Source organism: Arachis ipaensis, chromosome B4 (assembly GCF_059453495.1).
Source record: "Arachis ipaensis isolate K30076 ecotype BB chromosome B4, ASM5945349v1, whole genome shotgun sequence".
NCBI classification, from domain to species: domain Eukaryota; kingdom Viridiplantae; phylum Streptophyta; class Magnoliopsida; order Fabales; family Fabaceae; genus Arachis; species Arachis ipaensis.
In genome coordinates this window covers 7,220,213-7,240,918 of record NC_142439.1, presented here as the reverse complement: position 1 = coordinate 7,240,918, position 20,706 = coordinate 7,220,213, and the positions used below count along the sequence as shown (strand labels likewise).

General features: G+C 32.6%; 4 protein-coding genes across 4 annotated transcripts; 3 read left to right on the top strand and 1 right to left on the bottom strand.

The window, feature by feature from the left end:
* The first annotated feature begins 666 nt into the window (after positions 1-666).
* Positions 667-3,798, top strand: LOC107638689 (Immunoglobulin E-set superfamily protein). Its single transcript, XM_016342044.3, has 5 exons — positions 667-1,318; positions 1,396-1,462; positions 1,947-2,165; positions 2,404-2,528; positions 3,135-3,798. The coding sequence occupies exons 1-5, from the start codon at positions 1,073-1,075 to the stop codon at positions 3,204-3,206; spliced, it is 729 nt and encodes a 242-aa protein (XP_016197530.1). The 5' UTR covers positions 667-1,072; the 3' UTR covers positions 3,207-3,798.
* A 3,325-nt stretch (positions 3,799-7,123) lies between these two features.
* LOC107638688 (putative long-chain-alcohol O-fatty-acyltransferase 5) lies at positions 7,124-8,652 on the top strand. Its single transcript, XM_016342043.3, has 2 exons — positions 7,124-8,033; positions 8,198-8,652. The coding sequence occupies exons 1-2, from the start codon at positions 7,182-7,184 to the stop codon at positions 8,438-8,440; spliced, it is 1,095 nt and encodes a 364-aa protein (XP_016197529.1). The 5' UTR covers positions 7,124-7,181; the 3' UTR covers positions 8,441-8,652.
* Positions 8,653-9,089: 437 nt separating this feature from the next.
* BAG5 (BCL-2-associated athanogene 5) lies at positions 9,090-10,363 on the bottom strand. The gene has a single exon (XM_016342042.3). The coding sequence runs from the start codon at positions 10,361-10,363 to the stop codon at positions 9,806-9,808; it is 558 nt and encodes a 185-aa protein (XP_016197528.1). The 3' UTR covers positions 9,090-9,805.
* On the top strand, positions 9,160-9,708 carry LOC148566574 (uncharacterized). The gene has a single exon (XM_088483765.1). The coding sequence runs from the start codon at positions 9,160-9,162 to the stop codon at positions 9,469-9,471; it is 312 nt and encodes a 103-aa protein (XP_088339891.1). The 3' UTR covers positions 9,472-9,708.
* Positions 10,364-20,706: the final 10,343 nt, after the last annotated feature.

Here is a 20,706-nt window from a genome sequence, read left to right as displayed (position 1 = left end):
CCAACCCACGACATGCATAACAAATAATGTTAGAAAGCACAAATACAATAAATTTCGAAATAAAAGTACTTACCAGTATATATGACACCCTAAATTATACTAACAAAACTTTAATGGTGTTACTTTATACAAAAACGACAACACGAAGAAGATCAATTATTGTATTTTTTAGAGGAAAAAATCACAGATATATGTGCTAGGACATTAAGTAATTGTATAAAATTCATATGAGCGAAATTACATTTAAACGCAGGGACTACACTCAATATTCTAAAACGGTGACATTTTAAGTGATAGACACCTATTTGTTCTAGACCTTTTTCACAACAGACACACAAAATTTTTTTAATAATACTGTATTAACAAATAGGCACATAACACACTAAATAAATCTCACATAAGCTGTCTCTATTAGATTTGAGGGAGTACTTTGGACAAAAAAATCCATCTATCACACATTTTGAATGGTGAGAGACAATTTTATATTTTTCAATCTTCAAGAACGAATTTATCCACCAATTAAATACTCATAGACTAATTTATCATTCTCCCTAAACGTTATTATAGTTACAATGATTTCATTTCATACAAAACAACCACAAAAAGACAAAACATTTTTTAGATAAAAATTGTGCATAAAACAAAAATAAATGATGTAATTTATCCGTTGAAGTGTTGAAGATGAGGGAAAGAAAAAGGTCGCTTCTACACAAAAAAACAGAGTGAGCGCCACGTTCTCTCACTCCATTCCATTTTTTTCTGCTTCAATCTCTTCTCTTTTCGGATCACCACATGACCCTTTCCTTCTTCTTCTCTCACTTCTCTTCCTAACAAAACAAAGTTGAGAACTTTCTCTCTCTCCCTCTGCTTTCTTGGCGTCTTTTCTTGCACCTCGAGCTACCTCTTCCAACTTCAAACCCTTCTTTCTTTTCTTTTTCTTTTTCTTTTTTCTCGTTCTGTGGAAGATTCTACCACTGGTGGGGGTTTATTTGTTGCTTTTCTTCTCTTTTTCTGTTACAGAATCCAACAAATTAAACAACTTTGTCGTGTTTTTTATATGGGATATTGATTCATGTTGAGCATTGGAGTGGGTTTGAATTCCAAAAACATCATGGGAGGTGCCGCAGATGATAACACCCCTTCTCGGGGTTATGAGAGTGGCGATGAAGGAGCTTCTGGAGGAGGAGAAGGAGGAACACTCAGAAGGCACAGGAGTGAGAGTTCCATTGTTGCAACAGAGGATGAAGATGATGATCATGATAAGAAGATTGAATTGGGTCCTCAGTGCACTTTAAAGGAGCAGCTTGAAAAGGATAAGGTACCATAATATCTTTCCCTTAATTAACTATTCTCTTTCTTTTACTTTCTTTTCTCTTAATTAATGATATGTTTTAGGATGATGAGAGCTTGAGGAGGTGGAAGGAGCAGCTTCTTGGAAGTGTTGACATCAATTCTGTTGGAGGTAATTTTATTTAAATTCATTTAAATTTAACTTGTTCAATTTTTTGTCCCTCTATATTGTTATCTATGAAATTTTGTAGTATTTGGGCCTCAGGTTAGTATGAACTTCTGTATGATGAAGGTAGGTTTAGACATTTTTTCAATCATTTCATCAAACATGATCCAGAACAGAATGAATGTCACTTTGCCCTAAATTGATTTAATTCTTCATTGGTATAATCTTTCTGAGCCTTGATTCTTCTATGTTTGTTTGTTGTCCCATTATATCCATATTATTCTTGGGATGGAGACAAGAGACATTTTATTCTTGTCTCTGAATCTGTTTTCTTCTCCAAACAAATTTGTATAATTCTATCCCTTAATGTCTCTCTATTTCTATACTAATAAGTTCTGAAATATGAAATTCAAACTGAAAACACTTTCAATTGCTTCATTTCCTCACATGAACTGAATTCTCATGCGTTATCGGATTGATGATTCATCAGAGACTCTGGAGCCAGAAGTGAAGATCTTGAGCCTTGCAATAAAGACAGCTGGTAGACCTGATATTGTTCTTCCAATACCAGAGGGAGGGACGCCGAATGGTTTGTGGTTTACTTTGAAAGAAGGTAGCAAATACAGGCTTATGTTCACTTTCCAGGTCCTCAATAACATTGTTTCAGGCCTCAAATACACCAACACTGTTTGGAAGACTGGTCTAAAGGGTATGCAACTTCTACACACCACATTATTAACTTTGTTGTTTCTTTTGTCATAATCTCTTTGGCTGATATCTAATTTGAACGTTTGAACAAATAAGCAGACAATAATGCTAAGATCATATATACTTTGAATGATGATACACACAAGTTGTGATGAAATACTTTGAATCAAATTATGATGGCAAAGAGATAACTACTTGTAGATGAACTAATGTGATTGTTGAGCCTCGGTTGGATGCAGTTGATAGCACGAAAGAGATGATTGGAACATTCAGCCCCCAAACAGAACCTTACACGCATGAGATGCCTGAAGAGACAACACCTTCTGGGATTTTTGCCAGAGGGACATATGTAGCTAAAAGCAAGGTAAACTTCTACCATATTATGATTATGGTTATGATGTGCATGCTGCATACTCTTGGATAATGAGTTAAGACAAAGACAAAAATACAAAAAGCAAAAACGGTAACTTGTGTGTGAATTTACTTACTTTTATCCTACTTTTTCATGAGGCACTATCTAGTATCTAGAGACAGAAAATAGATCATCTAAAGTAAAGAGATTGGTAAAATTAAAAAGTGAGAATTTAATCACAGTTAAATTTGTAATTTTCATCATGTGTGAGTCCGATTACCTTGCTCCATGGGGATTAGATCCTCATTTTTTTCACTTTACCTACTTTTTCACTTTAGAAGAGTTTGATCCATTCAGGATAACGAGAACAAGAAAATATATGATATATGATCTTATTAAGGATAAATGCTCTAATAAATTTGGAGCCGGATTTCATGTGTATACCCTCAACTACTAATTTAAAATTCAAATTTGAGACACTTTTGTTTTACTATTTTAATAAATGTTGTTTGCTTCACAAGTCATTAAATTCTTGTGTAGAAAGTAGAAACTTCTATTGTAGATAGCTAAGTTTTTCATATTTGTTTGTTTCCTATTTGTTATTGTTGCCTTTTTCAGTTTGTTGATGATGACAATATATGCTACTTGGAGATCAATTACACTTTTGATATCCGCAAGGACTGGCAATAGGAGTGGACCTACTTCTCCATTATGATTATTGTGCTGGTAAACCACAAAAAATGTACCCGAATTATCTTTGCGTCGACAAAATGTCCCCAATTTTTATCATCGACAAAAATATCTTCAAATAATTTTAAAACGTGCCAAAAATGCCCAGTCATGATAAAGAAAACTTGCTCCGTTGACGGGAAAGCGTGACGTGGTTCACATACCAATGTCTAAGTTTCACTTGTCATATAAGAAGTTGTGTTTGTCACATTACCCTTTCCCGTTAACAAAGAACGTCTCAATTTACGAATGTGCATTTTTATTACGTTTTTAAATAATTTAAGAATATTTTTGTCGATAACAAAATTTGAGAGATTTTTATCAGCGACAAAATAATTCGGATGCATTTTTGGTGGTTTATCCTTATTATGTTTTAATCCTTAGTCCTTGTTATTTCGGCTGAAATTTTCTTCGGTGTTTGCTTGAATGCTTTTTTCCTTTTACTTTTCCATTGTTTATTTGTTTCTAATCCTGTCTGAGACCGGGTAATCTTAACAATGATGAGAGGATTTGACTTTGAAGGATGAAATGAAATTGCTATTCGTTTATTTGATAGATAATTGTTGTTAATACAAAGTAGTTTGGGCTAATTGGCCGTAGAATCTTGCCCTCTGTCTACTCAAACGATTTGTTGATTGTGGGGTTTATTTCGGGGTTTTTTTTTGTCAAGACCCTATCACACACACTCCTTTTCCTTTAAGGCCCACTGGCAATTTTGTATCCCAAAAATTGCTCCCTGATTATTTGTCTTTTTTTTTTTGGGTAAAATTCCTCTTCGGTCTATAATCATTTTGCGAACTTTTATTTTGTCGGATTTTTTGTCTTTTCTATAAATGTCTCCGTTTATAATTAACGGATGTTGCTTACGTGTACTATTAACTCAACACGTGTCAAACAATTATTTAAAGGGACAAATCGTCCCCTGATAATTCAGCAAAACGTTGCGTTTTGGAGAGGTCAAGAACACTTTACTTCTTCTTCCTTTTACTGTTCAATTTCATTGTTCTATTTTTGCTTCTCGCAGAAAAAAATAGACATTTAAGAACCTCGATCAAATCCATCATTATCTAGCAGAAAATCATCCAAGTCATTTGAGCCAAAGGTCATAGAGGAATAACCTATCATTATCTATTATTATCCTCATCCTCATCCTCTGAATGCTTAAAATCGGACAACCCTCCCTCCTTAATTCTCTCATTCTCTCATTCTCTCTTTTCTCCTTGTCTTCCAACCTCAATTGCACGCTAAAATTATCAAATTGATTCAATCCCCCTACTCTTATCACACAATCCATCCTCCAATTTTATATCACTATTACCTATCATACGCATTGAATCTTCTTCCTCCAAATCTGATAATCCATTACCTCTGCTCTCTCCACATTATCCAATTGATCCATTCTACTTTTTGATTTCGCATCACCATCACCAACCCCACAATTCTCACTAACCTCACTAACCTCAACCATAGCATTACCATTATTATTACAATTCACAATTCTATCATTACTAAATTCTAACAACTCCGACGAATCAAGCACATTCATAGCGAGCTCATCACTGCAATTTCTGTACAATTTCAATCCCCCTAGAACTGTACCGGAGGCTTTGCCTTCAATTACCGTCATGATTTGTATTTGTCCTACTTTTTCGCTGATAGTGAAATTATCTAAACCATTAGCAAAATCAGGTTCGGAAAAATTATTGAAGAGGGGGGCAAAATGCAGCATTTTTGTTGAGTCATAGAAGGCGATTTATCTCTTTAAATAGTTGCTTGACACATGTTGAGTTAACGGTATATATAAGTAACATCCGTTAACTATAGACAAATATTAATAGAGGAGACAAAAAATTTGGCAGAAATAATGGTTAGAAGTTACAGTATCATTTTTCAATTGACGAAGGACGAAATGAAAGTTTGCAAAATAATTAAAGGTTGGGGTGGGATTTTACTCTTTTTTTTTTTTTTCTTCTTTGTGGATAAGGCATGGTTTGAGCCTTTGAGGGCAAACGAGTTACTTAACTAATATTATGCAAGAGTACACTATTTAACTATGGTTAATTACTCTCTCAATTCTTTTAGGTTAATCAAAATTTTAGATAGGTATGTTTGAAAAATTGTTATTAAATTTTATATTAGACAAAAATGATTGATGCCAAGAGCTCAAGGTGTGTCAAGCTAAGTTTAAGTTACCATGATATTATGGGTACACCGTACACAAAAAATTAGTTATCATTCAATCACTATATATATAAATATGTATTTGGTTCACAAAAAAATATATGTATTTGACATTTTATTTTATTTTTTATCATACTGTTTTAAATAAATTTGATTATTGATTTATTTTAAGTTTAATTATTTTGATGACTGATTATTTAATTAAAAAATATATAAATTAATATAATACTGATTTCATTACTTTACATGATGTATTTTAAAATTAACCTGGTCTTGGTTGAATTTGAACGGGAAAGGACGCCATTCTTGATTTTTATAACTTTGTTTACAGTTTATGAAGGAAAATGGTGGTTGGTAACACTCATAAGTCATAACCAAGAAAACGTACCAAGCGAATCCTCCACCTTAATTATTGCCGATTAATTTAGTATAAGCTTATTTTTGTCGTTGTCTTTTGTCACGGTATGAAAAATCATCTTCACGACTAATGAGTCTTCCAAAATTAAACGAAAAGCATTGCTAGCTAGAGACTCAAATTGCATTTCATAAACTAAGTTTATATTAAAATTAGACATTAAAATAAACTATTAATATAAAATATACATTAAAATATAAAATATATGTTCATAAAAAAATACAAAATATATGTTAAAAATAAATTAAACAACACATATATTTATACACAAAATATATAATTAATTTTAATGTATAAATAATATTTTTATTAATAATAAAAATAATAAAATTAAAAAAAATTTTAAGCATCACATTCTCCTATACAGTAAAGGGAGATATTAAAAAAAGTAAAAATCGCAAAGCAAGAAGAATAAAACGACTGAGGTTGATTTCTCTTAAAGAACATGTGGGCTATTGCAAATAAATGAAATAATAGAATATGTAATATCCGCATGTTACACGAGTCACGGTTTCTAGAATAGCCAAGGAGGCTGCAAGAGTTTGGTCTAGCTAGTGGTCACTACATATGTCTTACAATAAATGTATTTGGGTTCAAATTTAGTTAGGACAAGTAGAGATGAAAGTATGAAACCTTTAAATATTAAGTATATAAGTGTGGTGTGAGTAAATTTGTAATGTTTAGAAATAGAAGTTGTCTAATCCATTTAAAATAAAATAGCCAAGAAGTAACGATATTTGTACATGGAAAATTATAAATAACTAAATAAGGATGTATCATAACAGAGTACATAAACCATCTTATTAACCCTAAATAAAGTTGTTTTGTTAATTGAAATGGCCCTGTTATACTCAATTCTCTTCTTACTTACTGGATTACTTCTAAATAGTTTGTACTTTGATGGATCCGATCATATTTTATTATAGAAACACCTCTTATTTGTTAATCTAATTTTTATAATATATTAAATTCATTTAATTTTAATATTTATCTAATATAAATTCAGGCCAGTAGGCCACTATCCAACCCAAATAAATTTTATTTCTGGTATTAAAATAAAAGTAATTAATAAAAAGCTTTTTGATGTATTATTTACACAACTATTCAATAAAAAAATCTTTATATAGTAATTAATTAAAGATTATAGCATATAATGAATGTGTGTTATTTTGAATAAAGAAAGGTGTAAATATAATTTCTTTGGTCATACGTCACTAACATCACTTTATTTTCTTAATTGAAGTTTGTTTTTATGATGTTAATATATTTGACAAGAGCGCTTAAGTTGATAAGTTGATAAAGGAGAGTTTATAATTAAGTGCAAATAAAGTTGATTTTTGATGAGGCATTTAATGGAAGGAGAAGCGTTGAACTTGATAATGGTATGGACAACAGCAGCAGCAACAGTATGCTACTGCCGTACGATCGGAAACTTCATCCCAAAGGGAGGGTCTTCAAGATTCGCCGCTATATTCCCCGCCATAGTGATCCTCCTCCTCCTCCCTCTCCGAGTCACCTCCGTCCACCTCGGCGGCCCCACCGCCTTCATCCTCTGCTGGCTCACCACCTTCAAGCTCCTCCTCTTCTCCTTCGGAAAAGGTCCCCTCCACCACCTCCTCCCCCTCCGCCAGTTCGTCCCCCTCTCCCTCTTCCCTATCAAATTACAAAACTACCCTCCTGAAATTCAAAGACCATCCCTCAACTACGCTTTCCCCACAGCGATTGTGGTGTTAGCCACTCTCATCCCTCTCTATACTGCCAAACAGAGTCTTCATCCAAAGTTCGTGTTGTTCTTGTACAGTCTCCACATGTACATTGGTCTCGAGTTCATCTTCTTCGTCTTCTCCTTCTTCACACGGAAGTTTCTCGGTGTTCAGCTGGAGCCGCAGTTCGACCAGCCTTACTTGTCCACGTCGTTGCAGGATTTCTGGGGGAGAAGGTGGAACATCGTGGTCCACAAAGTCTTGCAGCCCACGGTGTACCAGCCCGTCGTGACTGCCGCCACCCGTCTCCTTGGAACGAGGTGGGCGCCGCTCCCCGCGATACTCGCCACTTTTGCGGTGTCTGCCGCCATGCACGAGCTCGTGTTCTATTACATCAAGCGTGAGAGGCGCGGCGCGTGGGAACCGTGGGAGCCTTCCTGGGATGCCATTTGTTTCTTTATGCTTCACGGGACTTGTTTGGCTTTTGAGGTTCATTTCTTCCTAAAAAATAATAATAATTTATCTGTCTATATTCTTTATTGATTTGATATTATTATATTCATAAAGGTATACGTGTAAAAAATTGATAAAATATTGGCAGTTTAGAATTTCTGTTTTTCTAAACTCGTTCTGGTTGATTATGTTACTTACAGGTGGCAGTGAAGAAGTGGCTGAGGGCCAGGGGGAGCAAGTGGCGTCTGCCGGGAGTGGTGTCGTGGATTTTGACAGTGGCGTTTGTGTACGAGACAGCGTTGCGGCTGTTTTTTCCGGCGCTGGCAAGGTGCCGGGTTTATGAAAAGGCCATGGGAGAGCTGAATGCGGTAGTGGAGTTTGGGAAGGAAGTTTATGGCGTTTTGAGGTTTGCTTGTTTTCACGTGACTAGAAATGTAGAATGAGATTTGGGAGAACCCTTGAGTTCCTACTCAGTACATTTGTTTGATTGGAAAATCGAGCGTATTTTGGACATGCAGTTGAGGATCTGCATAGATTTTATTGAATTTATCGGAGGAATCATTTTAGATCCTTCAATTCGTTGTCTCTAATTTTAGATTTTGTTCAAGACATTTGTTAAAAAATTCACAAATGCAATAAAACCTTTTTTTTTTTTGTTAGTTTTTTTACTGTTTTATCAATAAATGTCCTGAAAATACAATTTAAAAATCAAAAGATAAAAACTTTGGTGATGTATTCTCGCTGACACAATGCACACACAATCAGGCTGCTACTTAACATATCCTTATGCTGACACTCAAAGTTGATGACTCATGACAGAGTTAGTAAAAAATTAAAAACAACATCCCACTTTAATAAGATCATGCAAGTATTTATCCAAATCAAATGTCCATGGCAATCCATAGATGATAGCGTTGACAAATATGAGTATTGTGCAAACCAAGACAGATTTGTGCTGCCAGAGACTTTATGAGAGCAAGTGCGAGTTTAATATCAGTATCAGGCAACCCTCTCCAAATGAATGCATCCCCACTTTTCGATGCCCTCATATGGATCTTAAATTCAGTCTTACCTTAAACTGTTTCCCCAAATTTATATACTAGCTTCTGAAACTGGTATATAGATAGATACCTAAAAGAATAACTTGGTAACTCTGGTTAATATGGAGGCAAAGAAGAATGCAATGGGGGTCCAAGTAGAAGCGGTGTTGGTGATAATGGTAGTGGTTATGGCTTCCCCTGCACTGAGTTGCATGCCGTCAGATGGTATGGGGTGCAAGGACTGCATAGTGAACCAGATGAGAAGTTCATGTCCCTCATGCACCCCAATCCTGCACTGCATGGCTCGGTGCTTGTGGGGTGGGGGTTCAAGGCCCGATTGCATCAGCAAGTGCGACTGCAACAAAGGCGGCTACCCTACACTCTCTGACTGCAAGAGATGCATGTTCAAGTGCAAATGCAACTGCCTCAATTAGCACCACCATCAACTCTACTACTCCACACCTAATCACCCACACTACTAGATCTAAAGGTACTATAACATGTGAGAAAATAAAAGTTTCTACTTCACCCTTAAATCGGAACAGTGGCAAATCCAATAGTTGAAGGATGCTGTACTTTGTGAACTATAACATCATATATTGTGTATTAATTTCATCAAATGCTATCTTAGTAGTATTTTAACAGATCTATACATGCTATTCATTTCACCATATAACACTTGCTAATTAAAGCACATATCTATAGAGACTAAAATATTCATACACAAGCAACAAAGTAACTTATACATGTTGAAGGGGGCAATTGAAATCAGGGTTCACGAAGGAACCTTTGAAGGCAGCGGAACCCTAAATATTGGGCGCAGAACTTATCCATATCATCGCCACCTCTCTCCCTGCAAACACTCTCTTCCATGTCTTCAATCACCTGGTCCCAATTCCTCACCAAAACGTCGTCGTAACTGTTCCACCAACCCCATTCATCGAACTTGCACTCGGACACGGAGTCCAGGATCTCCTGGAGGCTCACGATCCGGCGTGTTATCTTCCGGCGAGCTTCCCTGACCGTTGGATCGAATCCGGGGACGGAATCGAGAGTGAGGAGGAGGGACATGAGGGACTCGTTGATAGCGAGCTTCTGAAGTGGGTTGGTGCGGACAGCGTCCACGGTTTCTTGCCTCTGGATGAGGCGCTGGAGGCGGTCGGCCTCGGAATTGACGGTGGAGATCTTGCGGTAGAGGGTGCGGATGCGGTGGGCGCGGAAGGCGGATTGGATGGTAAGGGCGGGGTTGGAGATTTTGGATTCGGGAGGGGCAGAATGGTCATTATGGTGGGAAACGGCGGTGGTGGATCTGGAAGAATGGTTCATTGGAGTGAGTGCTTGAGAGTCAGGGATTGCAGACAGCAACAGTCGCAGAGAGAAAGTTTGTAGGTGACTGTTTCTGTGTGCGCAAAAGAGTGAGAAGGAAAATTATTAAAAAAAAAAAAACAAATATTTTATTTTACTTTAAGTATATCACTAAATAGTCTCTATGTCATATTGGTCATTCCGTAATATTTTTTAGAATTTATTTGTTTAAATAAAAATAATTAATTTAATTAAAATAAAAATTTATATATTTAATTTTCATAAAATTTAAGAACTTTAATATAATAAATATTTTTTAAAGGCAAAACTGATATAAAATATTTTAAAAGCTTATTTGGATGTATGCTTATTTTTTAATTTTAGTTTAGAGGATGGGGGTTTGACTGTTTTTTTTTTTTTCTCTTTTCTTTTTTTTGGGTTCATAACACTCACACGCATATTATATGGATTCATAGACCAACGGTCATGCCACTTGAACAAGCCTTGCAGTGCTGACTGCTGACTGTTGGTTCTTGATTGAATGGTGTTAGCGCGTAAATGCTTTAATTCTCATGCTCCTTTTTCACTTTTTAAAGGCAATGGGCTTCGTTTATTTTCCTCATGCGTAAAGGGCTCATGGCTCTGCGGTCTCAAGTCTTTGCTCTTTAGTGAGGTTTCAGACTCAGTTTCAGGCTATGGTTAGTGGTTTCGGGATTATCTGAAATCGGATGTGGATTGGGTTTGATTACGAGGCCCAAACGTTCAAAGGGTGGGTCTTCGATTTGTCCTGAGAGCCGCCGTTCGAATTATGTGTTTGAAAAGGTAGGAGGTGGTACCTACAAGACACTCTGATGCCTAAGTTAGCAAGTTTAAGTATATTGGAACTTAAGTATACCTGTAGATCTTGTTGGAATAAATTAATTTAAATAATCCAGATCATCCATATTGAATCATCAAAAATATATATCATACTCGAATGCGGAAGCGTACCTGAATTCATAAACATAAATCATACGACCGGAAGAGTTTGGATCTTGTGGTTTTTTCGATCTTCCTCAGCCAAAACCTTCTGTATTTCTAGGAGGCTGAACTGCAACTCTTTTGATGGGGAAAGAGTAACAAAGGCGGCTTTGGCATATTGGGGACCAAAACCCTGTAGGCCTATTTATATTTGAGCATGGCACCCATTAAACCCTTAAGCTCAAATAAAATAGTATCTAAAGCCCAGAAGATAATATATCTAAGATCCAAAAAGATAATTATCTAAGGAACAAAAATAATATCTGGTTTTATTCTCATTTAATTCCAAATCAAAAGTAATAATGACTTATTCAATTTAGCATTTATAACAATAAAGGAGATCATCATTATATAAGTTATTTAATTTGAAATAGCATAATTTGTGATTATAATTAATATATGTATTGCCCACAAATAAGTTAGGAAATCAAATAATTTCCTAACAATCTCCCACTTGGGCTATACATATATTATTTCTTGACATAATCACATCTTTATAAACTTTATGCGCACATCTGAATGCTATTTCTTTCATTACTTTAACAATCTGGTCCGTCTCATACATTAGATATGGAACTACCGCAGCTTTGATCACATTAAATGTCGTGACTAAACTACGCCAATCACCATCCTAATATACTCAACGACATAGATCAAATTTGGATGAGTAATATGGAAATTACATGCCAAGTGATCTCATGCATGTCTATTTTCAGCTGGTCTAACTTTATTGAGATCAAACACAATACAAATATTGCAAAATGAACATTTCACATAACATAAAATAAACCATCAACTTAATTCTGCAGAAAAATAACTCAATATCTGTCATAGAACATATAGCATAAACTCTCACTAAACCAAGGCATCACAAATATTGACACCCATCCGAGCAGTGTGCTCATGAAAAACTTTAGGGGTCAATCCCTTGGTAATGAGTCTGCTAGCATATACTCTGTTCCTATATGTCCTATGAAAATCTGTTTTTCTTAAACTTTCTCCTTGACAACTAAGAACTTGATGTCTGTATGCTTCGATTTTGTCAAGCTCTTATTGTTATTGGAGTATAGTACTGCTGACTTATTGTCACAAAATATCTTTAATGGCCTTTCAATGTCATCTACTATATGAAGCTTAGTGACAAAGTTTCGCAACCATATGTCATGAAATCGGAATCAGAGTACCTAATGATCTCCAAATTTTCTGATCTCCGATAAATAAGCATGTAATCCTTTGTTCTCTTTAAACAACGTATTACGCGTTTAACAGCTATCCAGTGATCCATATCTGGATTGCTCAAGTATCTACCCAACACTTCCACTATAAATGATATATCGGGATGTATGTAGACTTGAACATACATTAAATTCCCTAGTGTTGATGCATAAGGTTTATCATGCATTGTTGTCTTCTTAAGAACATTTTGGGGCATTGCTTGAGACTAAACTTGTCTCCTTTAACTACGGGTGTGTCCATTGGTCTATAACTTTCTATGACATATCTACTTAAAATGTTTTCGATATAGTTCTTTTGTGACAATCCAAGAATACCTTGAGAGCGATCTCTTAGTATCTCGATTCCTAATACAAAAGAGGCATCACCAAAATCTTTCATTTTGAATTTGTTCGATAGAAATTTCTTAATTTCATGCAACAAACCTATATCGTTAATGGCAAATAGAATGTCATCAATAGATAAGACCAAACAGATGTATTTACTCCCACTGAACTTGCGGTATACACACTCATCTATGATATTTACCTCAAAACCATGAGGTAATGACTTGACGAACATGTGATACCATTGACGGGAAGCTTGTTTGAGACCATAGATGGATTTTCTCCTTTCTCTATTGGATCTCCTTAATGACACTTCTTGAGGTTGTTGAGCTTGCTGTATGGATTGGGATTGAGGAGGATTCTCATTATTTTCCTTTACTGTAGCAGTATCTTGAGCAACAACAATATTCTCATTGTTCTCTTGTACTGTAACTGGATCTGCAGTAGGATTCTCATTATGCTCTTGTATTATAACTGTATCTTGAACAATAATAGGTACAAAGACCTAATCATTGTCAGTTACAGAATCCTCATCAAAAGCAACATTCCTAATATTTTCTTTCCCCCCAAACTCAACATTCTCAAGAAATCTCGCATTTTCCGTCTCAAAAATAGGCCTTGATGCAGGATTGTAAAACTTGTACCACCGTGAACGCTCAGCGTAACTAACAAAGTAGCAACTAATTGTCCTTGAGTCCAATTTTCTTTCATGCGGCCTATAAGGTCGCGCCTCAGCTGGACATCCCCAAATATGCAAATGCTTTATACTGGGCCTTTTCCCAGTCCAAATTTCATATGGGATTTTGTTAACTGCTTTGATTGGCACCCTATTAAGGATGTACACTGCGGTCTTTAAGGCTTCTCCCCAGAGTGATTCAGGCAAGGAAGAATGACTAATCATACTTCTCACCATGTCTTTAAGAGTTCGGTTCCTTCGCTCTGCAACACCATTCATGCTAGGTTTTCCTGGCATGGTGTATTGGGGAACAATACCACACTCCTCTAGAAAAAGAGCAAAAGGCTCGGGACGTTGCTCACCTGTACCATCATATCTTCCGTAGTATTCACCACCACGATCAGATTTGACAGCTTTAATTTTCTTTCCAAGTTGAAGTTCAACTTCAGCTTTGAAAGACTTGAAAACATCCAAGGCTTGGGACTTTTAATGAATTAAATATAGATATCCATAACGAGAGTAATCGTCTATGAACGTAATAAAGTACCGTTGTCCATTCTAAGAGACAGTAGGGAATGAGCCACATATATCGGTATGTATCAGTTCTAAGACATCTTTAGCTCTCTCTGCACCTAATTTCCTTTCGTTTGTCCTTTTCCCCTTTATGCACTCAATGCAGACTTCAAAGTCCGCCAAATTTAGGGGTCCAAAAATTCCATCCGACACGAGCCTCTGAATTCTCTGTTTAGAGATGTGACCCAGGCGTTTGTGCCATAATGATGTCGAATTCTCATTTAGTTTTTGTTTTGTACCCGTTTGCAGTATTTCATTATTATAGGAATTTAAGTCAAGGCTATATAGATTATCCACCAAATGACCAGAGTGAATATTATTCGAATTATAGAAGAGACTGACTTTATTGTCTCCGAACGAACAAAATAACCTGATTTGTCCAAACAAGAAACAGAAACCAAATTCCATCTAAATGACGGTACATAAAATGTCTCTAATAAATCCAAGTAAAATCCACTCGTGGAACATAATCTAAAGGTTCCTATAGCTTCGACTGCAACTATATTGCCGTCTGCCACATAGATGTATCTTTCAGCATCATTTGGTGGTCGGCTCCACAGGCAACCCTGCATAGTAACACTTACATGAGTAGTAACAGCAGAATCTACCCACCAAGTATCAACAGGTGCATAACTTAAACTAGCCTCAGAACAAACGAAAGTAAGAATTATACCCTTCTTTACACGCCATGTGGCATATTTGGTACAATCATTCTTCATGTGTCCCACCTTCTTACAGAAGAAACAAGTTGAAACTTGATCTTGTTTCTTAGCTTTATCTGCTTAGAAGGCACATCCGGAGTAGTATCACGCTTTTTTTTATACTGAGAAGATGAAGTCATGTGAGCACTTTCAGTCTTATCTTGCTGCAGCCTCTCTTCTTCTTGCACACAGTGAGATATAAGCTCATTTAAGGACCAAGTGTCCTTAAGAGTGTTATAACTCACTTTGAATTGCCCAAAGTGTGCAGGAAGGGAAATCAAAATGAAATGCACGAGTAAATCTTCAGACAACTCTAACTTTAGTGCTTTCAATTTTGAAGCAAGATGAGACATTTCCATAATGTACTCCCTTATGTTCCCTTTACCTTTATACCTCATGGAGACAAGTTTGCTCGAAAGGCTACTTGCCTCCGCCTTTTCATTCTTAGTAAAGAATTTTTCAACATCCTTTAGGAACTGTTTGGCATCTTTATCCTCAGTAATTGAGCCCCAAAACGCCTCAGGAATTGAGCGTTTCATGATCATAATGCTCATTCGATTGGATCTCTCCCACTTCTCTATTTTAACCTCATTGAAGTTTTCCGGAGTGGAAGTGGGTTTCTCCTCTCGAAGAGCTATATCTAGATCCATACAACCGAGGACAATCTCCACGGTATCTTTCCAAACTTTAAAGTTTGAACCATTCAGCATAGGAATACTGCTAATTTGCGCAGAAACATTGGTAGCTAAAGCCATAGTTTCTGGATTAGAACAAAAGAACATGCAGTAAATATTAGTTAATTAATGGGTAAAAATCTATATTGAGATATCTAGCACAACATTAATTTTCAATCTTTGGATAGAAAAATTAACTGTAAGTGATACTCTCATTGCAGTAATCAAATATTGTCAAAATTCCTGTCACACATTAAGCCTTTCTTTGGACCGACTTAATGCGCACATGGAAACTTAAACTTCACAACCTATTTATTACCGCATATATTTTCTATTAATTGGCCAAACAATAACCTTCCTTTGGGCCGATTATTGACCGCATAATTAATAGAAAATAAACAAAAGTGTGCAATGCTTATTATTTGGCCAAATAATAAACTTCCTTTGGGCCGATTATTGTTTGTATAAATAATAAACATTACTTTATTCTTAATTAGTTATACCCAGACACGTATTTACTATCAATATGTGTATGTAATTCGGCCAAATATAGACCTTCCTTTGGGCTGACCAATATTGGCATGAATTACATATCATCTTATTCCTAATGTTTTGAATAAATTAATTTTCACAACAGAGACTACTTTGGCAGCATAATGTTCAATCAATTTATTTTAAAACCAAATCTTTATAAAAGATGGGTATGATAATCTGAATTGTTACTAGTTTTCTTATGTAACAATCATAGAGTAAAGTATCGTTTTTGTCCCTAACGTTTGGGGTAAGTCCTATTTGTGTCCCTAACGTTTAAATCGTCCTATTTGTATCCCTAACGTTTATAAAAGTGATTCAATGTTATCCTACTATCAATTATACTAACAAATCGGATTATATTTTTCAATTATTCTCACTTGGATGTGTTCGATTTTAATATTATACCCACTATTTGTGTTTAGATTCAATTATCTCCCTAGAAAAGTGAATTATGTAAATGTTGTAGGAATTAGTTTCAACTTTTGATGAGCTATTTTTCTGAGTGGATCATCGATTCTATCCCAGATATTTGTATTCTAACTTCAAGAAGAGATTTTTAAAACTCAAACTAAAGCGTTCATGATATATAATTGACGGCAGGATAACATCGAATCACTTTTACAAACGTTAGGGATACAAATAGGACGATTTAAACGTTAGAGACACAAATAGAATTTATCCCAAACGTTGGAGACAAAAACGATACTTTACTCTTATTATTATTATTATTATTATTATTATTATTATTATTATTATTATTATTATTATGTACACATAACTTGGCCAAATATAAATCTCTTTTTAGATCAATTAATATTTGCATAAGTGACATATACATATTAATCCTTATATCCTAAGAGGATAACCCATTACTTTTATACCAAATTAATGGCACATATAATTAAATTGAAGACAATTATAATTTAATAAATACAAAATACATATATTCGATTAATATATCAATTGTCATGCTTGATGTAACAGGATCAAAATTTATAAAATTTTCTTGAGAACCTCGTGATATATATAAATTCACAGTATTGCGTCAATTTCAGAAGGACAACAAGAATCAAGGATTTCATATAATTGAATGATAATTATAATAATAATACGATCGAATGATTCTTCTCATATATACTAGCGGCTCAACAGGCACTATCGTGCCTGTTCAGCCGCTTTTCTATTTTTTTAAAAAAATTAATTTTTTTTTGGTAATATATTATTCACCCTTTAAATTTATTAAATAAATATTTTTTATATTATTTTAATATTGACGTAATCTTATTTATATCATATTTTTTTTACCATAAAATTACTATAAAAAGTTTTAAAATGTTAAATTATAAAAGCACACCTAAAGAGGTAAGAAAAAACATAGTTAAAAAAATAATGATAATAATATTATCCTGATTTAAAAAGAGTATATATAAACGAAAATAAATGTTAGTTATTTATAAAAGATAATTTTACTTAAATATCATGGATTTTTATATTTGTTTTTATTTTTTATAAGTGGTATGCTAAAATATAGATTTGAATCTGGATAGGCCTTTATTTCTCTATAAATAATGAAAAAATTAATTAAAGAAATGAGAATGCTTATTTTTTTTATTTTTAAATATCAAACTATAAGAATAATTAATAAATAAAATAGGAGAATATGGTAATTAATGATAACTGTTTCGATTGTTTTGGGTTATAGTGATAGAAGTAAAATAAAAAAAATAATTGGACACCAAACTCTTATATCTCTTTTAATTTATCAAGTAACTAATGAAATAAAATATTACTATTTACAATATAAATTAAATTAAAAAATATTTAATCCGTAACATTATAGTAGGAGAAAATAGTTATTAAGACAAAAATTAAAATTGTCAATGATACAATAGCAAAGTTATAATTCAATCATGTGAAAAAAAAATCGAATCTAAATTTATTAGGTATTAAATAAAATAAACTAAAATATTATTTGCACTATAAATTAAATAAAAAATACCAATACTTTTAGAATTTAAAAAATTATATTTTTAAAAATAAATAAATAAATATTTTATAAAACACCTACTATTGTAAGTGAGAGTAATTGTACATAGTTTACATGACTCACTTCAAAATTTTAGTATCCAAATTTAAGTTTTAATATTATCTTTTACTAGCGGCTCAACAGGCACTAACGTGCCTGTTCAGCCGCTTTTCTATTGTTTTTAAGAAATTAATTTTATTTCTTTATTAATACTAGCGGCTCAACAGGCACTTACGTGCCTGTTCAGCCGCTTTTCTATTGTTTTTAAGAAATTAATTTTATTTTTCTGTTAATATATTATTTACTTCTCAAATTTATTAGATAAATATTTTTTTATTTTAATATTGACGTGATCTTATTTAAAGAGGTAATATAAAATCGTCATAGTTTAAAGTTTTAGGTAATATATGAGGTGAAATATTCGATAGAGTAAATTTTTATTCTCAACTATTCTAAAATATACAAAAAGTATTTTCAGAATGATAATGCTTCTATTTTATTTCTTTAAAAATTTTGACTGTCGTCTATTAATTTATAATATTTTTAATTTAATTTTTTAAATTTATTATGACAAAATAACGATATGATGAAGTTTTTGTCCGCTAAAATTGCAAAAATATTTTAAAAATTAGTTTATTCATTGTACTTTATTTTGTTTTTTTTTTTGTGTTTATGTTATATTCTCATACATTATTAAATTTTAATTTGATAATTTTTTTTATCATCAAGGACTTATTATTTAGTTACTGTAATTTAATTAAGATTTATTTTTCATCACTAAATGATGTTATGTGTATTACAGTTATTGCCATTAAATAATATTAAATAATATTTGTAGTAGCATTTTTTTAGTTTGTACTTAGATTAGGTATTCAATAAAAATTTGTCCGGTAACTCATAAAAATATATACAATGTTATCTATATTTTTAATTTGAGGATTTTTAGTTTAGTTACCTATTGACTTATAATATTTAATATAGTATTTTGATATTTTTTAAAAAATTAGAACACATTGTGCCATGACCAAATTTTACTATCTATTAAATTTTTAATTGGTAAAGATTCTATAATAAAAAGGATCCATATAATTTATACAATACATTAATAAATACATGAGATAAAATAAGACATATTTTTGTACTATTTTACAATAATTGTTATTTTGTGTTTAAGGTAGATCTTTTCTAATTTTACTATTTAATTTTAAAAGATATATGTTGTTACCAAATTTTTTTACAAAGTTATTGTTATTATTAGTCTTATGAATGTATTGCCTATTTAAAATTTATAGTATTTGTTAATTATTTGTTTTATTTTTGTTATTATAGAATTCATCATTTTGTTTAACATTAGGCATTTTATATAGTAGTGCATAATATCAAACCTCTTAATTTATTCAATACAAAAAATATTTTAAATGAATATTATGCGATGAAGATAAAATATTAAAAATATAAGTAGAGTAAATGAGTACTAACTTCATATTTGCATGGCTTTTAGGATTGTTTGTAACTGGTTCATTATAAGAGATTGATTGAGGCATTGAATTAGTAGCCGTGGTGTATGTCTCGACCTACACTAATACAAAAAAAAAAATACAAACTTAATATGTTTTAGATTATCTTAAAAGAATTAAAAATTAGTTCTCAGAAACCAAATCAAATCGCGTAAATTAAGTTAATTAATTTTGTTAATCTTCTATATTAAGATTTAATGTGTAGGCAAAATGACTTAAAACGACGTTATTACATGTTTTGAGTATATAGGGTACTAACCAGTTAGGACATCACCACATCTTTTACTTGAACAACTTCATTATAATGTGATTCCAGACCTATATTTTTAAAGAGCAATACAGATAATAAGCATAATTTGAATTCATAAGATTAAAATTAGTTATCATGATTAAAGTTAACTTTTATGTCGCGTATAAAGGTGATTTTAATTATTTTAAATTTGTTTAATTTTATTCCGAAACAGAGAATATTTTAAAAATAATATTCTTCTATTATATTTTTTTCATTGATTTTTTTCAAAGTTTGAATATCGTCCATTAATTTGTGACATTTTTAAATTTATTTTTTTAATTTATTATGATAAATTAACAATATGATGAGTATTTTGTCCGTTAAGATTGCAGAAATATTTTTTAAAAAATAGTTTATTTGTTATACTCTAATTTATCTTTATTTTTTGTGTTTATATTTTAACATTTCACATTAGGAATTTATTACATATTTAATATTATTAAATTAATATATTTTTTAATAATAAATAATGTTACGTGTCTCATGATTATTATTACTATTGGCTGATATAGTAGCATTTTTTGATAATTGATATTTAAGATAGTTATTCAATAAAAATTGATTCAGTAACTCATATAAATATGTAAAGCGTTATCTATGTTTTTAATTTTAGAATTTGAAAATTATTTATCCAATCATTGTTTGTAATATTTAATATAGTATTTAAATTTTTTATAAAGTTATGATCCATTTTACTGTGATCAAATTTTGGTATTTGTTAAATTTTTAAATGGAAAATAATTTTTTAATAAGAAGGATTAATTTTTATTTATGCCATGTATTTAAATACAT

What these genes read in the sequence shown, in the direction of transcription:
- LOC107638689 (XM_016342044.3), top strand. Translation starts at nt 1,073, where the DNA reads ATGTTGAGCATTGGAGTGGGTTTGAATTCCAAAAACATCATGGGAGGT. An exon ending in TGACATCAATTCTGTTGGAG is followed by an intron (nt 1,463 to 1,946) that starts GTAATTTTATTT and finishes ATGATTCATCAG; the next exon opens with AGACTCTGGAGCCAGAAGTG. An exon ending in TTGGAAGACTGGTCTAAAGG is followed by an intron (nt 2,166 to 2,403) that starts GTATGCAACTTC and finishes GGTTGGATGCAG; the next exon opens with TTGATAGCACGAAAGAGATG.
- LOC107638688 (XM_016342043.3), top strand. Translation starts at nt 7,182, where the DNA reads ATGAGGCATTTAATGGAAGGAGAAGCGTTGAACTTGATAATGGTATGG. An exon ending in GGACTTGTTTGGCTTTTGAG is followed by an intron (nt 8,034 to 8,197) that starts GTTCATTTCTTC and finishes TGTTACTTACAG; the next exon opens with GTGGCAGTGAAGAAGTGGCT.
- LOC148566574 (XM_088483765.1), top strand. Translation starts at nt 9,160, where the DNA reads ATGGAGGCAAAGAAGAATGCAATGGGGGTCCAAGTAGAAGCGGTGTTG.
- BAG5 (XM_016342042.3), bottom strand. Translation starts at nt 10,363, where the DNA reads ATGAACCATTCTTCCAGATCCACCACCGCCGTTTCCCACCATAATGAC.